The sequence below is a fragment of the Penaeus chinensis genome, chromosome 1 (genome assembly GCF_019202785.1).
Source record: "Penaeus chinensis breed Huanghai No. 1 chromosome 1, ASM1920278v2, whole genome shotgun sequence".
NCBI classification, from domain to species: Eukaryota; Metazoa; Arthropoda; class Malacostraca; order Decapoda; family Penaeidae; genus Penaeus; species Penaeus chinensis.
Window position 1 is genome coordinate 35,674,750 of NC_061819.1, and position 2,500 is coordinate 35,677,249.

Sequence of the window (2,500 nt, forward strand, 5' to 3'; positions counted from 1 at the left end):
CCTTCTGGTTCCCTCACAAAGGCGTGGCGCGAGAGAAGAAAAAAACGTCAAAATAATGTAAACAAAGTAATTATAAAAAAAAGACTGAGGTTTATACAGAAAAAAAATCGAATGGATACAATATACAAAAAATATAAAACACACTTAGCTCAACCTAAAATATAATATAAAATACAAAAGAGAACTGCATACAACACACTGGAGCTAACAACTCAATAAAACGCCATTAAGAAATGATTTAACAGCTATATAAATCATTAAATAAACCACAAAAAACATAAAAGAATAAAAACCAAGGCGCCTCATAATCCAATATAATTTTTTCTCTTTGTCGAGGGCGCTCACTTTCTCTGTATTGTCTTACTGATTTTTATTTTCAAAGTGAGACAAGGAAAACGTAACTTTGATGCCTGTGGTTTACGGAAACTGATATCACGAATCATTAAAAAAAAATAACGATGATATAATGACGCGTCTTCGTGTGTTATTAGTTATCTATTACTTTTTATTATTCTCTACGTCTACTTGTCTACCTGTTTATCAGCTGCCTGTTTGTCTGCTTACTGAAACCTCTGCTTCTCCGTTTACGTTCTTCGTTTTCCTTTATCAGTGACGTAGATGGGGGGGGGGGGTCCCTTACCCTCCCTCACCTTTCCCTCCCAACTTTTTTCGCCTCCCGCTCCCTCCTCCTTCCCTTCCCTCCCCACTCCCTCCTCTACTCCCTTCCATCCCACTCCCTCCCTCCTCCTTCCCTTCCCTCCCCACTCCCTCCCTCTTCTCCCTCCCCCATGACTTACCTCGTCGGGCAGCGGTTCCTTCTCTTCTCTCTCCTCCTTCCTTTCCTCTTCCGTCCCCACTCCCTCCCCCTCTCCCCCTCCCTTCCTTTTCCCTCCACTCCCTCCCCCCATAACTTACCTCGTCAAGCAGCGATTCCTTCCCTTATTTCTCTTCCCTCCCTCCCTCCCTCTCTCCTTCCGTCCCCACTCCTTCCCCCTCTCCCCCTCCCCTCCTCCCCTCCCCCTTCCTCCTTCCCCTCCACTCCTTCCCCCCATAACTTACCTCGTCAGGCAGCGATTCCTTCCCTTATTTCTCCTCCCTCCCTCCCTCCTTCCCTCCTTCCCTCCCTCCCTCCCTCCCTCCCTCCTTCCTTCCGTCCCCACTCCTTCCCCCTCTCCCCCTTTCCTCCCCCCCATAACTTACCTCTCAAGCAGCGATTCTTTCCCTTCCTCCCTGCCTCCTTCCCTCCCTCCCTCCCTGCTTCCTTCCTTCCCTCCCCCTCTCCCCTTCCCTCCCCCCCAACCCTTCCCCCCATAACTTACCTCGTCAGGCAGCGATTCCGTGGACTTGCTGTACCGCATGACGCAGAAGGTCGTCTTGTCTCCTGAGTTGGGTTCGCTCGTGCAAGGCTGAATCACGGCGTTGCCCATCGTCTTCCCTCGCCTCTCTCTCTTTCTCTCCCTTTCTCTTCCTCTCTTTCTCTCTCTCTCGCTCCGTCAGCTTTTTCTCTCTCGATGACACATCCTTCGATTTGTTTGTTTATTTGTTTTCAAAATTATATCTCGATTAATTTTTTTGTCACTCTTTTAGGCTCTTTTGTATTTGTAGTTCATCTGTTGTTGTTGTTTTTTATTCGACTACTATACTGTTTTAATTTAATTTCCTTTTTTCCAATGCACTTCGTCTTTTCTTTCATCTAGTCATTTTGACTTCTGAAAATGTGGGTTTTATTAATCCTAGATAACAGTAAATAAAACCGAGGATACACGTCGTAGATATCTCCCTCTCTATCTCACCCTACCATGTACACGTAAAACAACGAAATAAATAAATAAATAAACAAATAAGTATAAATCCACAATAAAAACGAAACGATAAAAACAAAATGCAACACAGATTAAAAAAAAAGAAAAAAAAAAAGACATACACCTCCAAGCAAGGCCCTGTCCTCTCTCAAAGGCAAGCCAAGCCAAGCCAAATCAATCCAACCACACCACACCAAGCCAACGCAAGCCAAGCCAAGCCCATCAACCCCAGCCGAGGTCGCAAGCAAGCCACTCTGCATTCAGCGAGCGACTCCTGCACACGGGTCGGCCACAATAAAGACAAACCTCGGGCCTCCGTCTCGTAATAAAAGAGCAGACAAACACGGCTTCGTCAGGCCGTAAGAAAATCATGAACACGTTCGATTTGAGAGACTACAGCCAATATGTTATAACGGGATGCGCGGGGAGGCAGTGTGTCGTTGAACCTGCTTGATCTGCATCCCTCTCTCCCTCCCTCCTTCTCTCCCTTCTTTCCTTCTTTCCCTTCTTCTTTCTTGTCTTCCTTGTCTCTCTTGTCTCTTGTCTTCCTTCTCTCTCGCATTCTCTATCCCCCCTCTCTTTCTTTCTTTCTCTCTCTCCTTCTCCTTCTCTATATCTTCCTCTCCCTCTCTATTCCTCCCCCCTCCTCTCTCTCTCTCTTTCTCTCTCTCTCTCTCTCTCTCTCTCTCTCTCTCTCT

General features: G+C 46.3%; 1 protein-coding gene across 3 annotated transcripts in view; it reads right to left on the reverse strand.

The window, feature by feature from the left end:
• LOC125046183 (leucine zipper putative tumor suppressor 2-like) overlaps positions 1-2,500 on the reverse strand; it is a 98,062-nt gene that overhangs the window by 53,133 nt on the left and 42,429 nt on the right. The window contains exon 2 of one of the 3 annotated variants that reach the window (XM_047644087.1): positions 1,320-1,709. The exons of the other annotated variants lie outside the window; for them this stretch is intronic. Within the exon in view, the coding sequence (XP_047500043.1) occupies positions 1,320-1,427 (108 nt within the window). The 5' untranslated portion in view covers positions 1,428-1,709. The remainder of the gene's footprint in view (positions 1-1,319; positions 1,710-2,500) is intronic. 3 annotated transcript variants of the gene reach the window in all.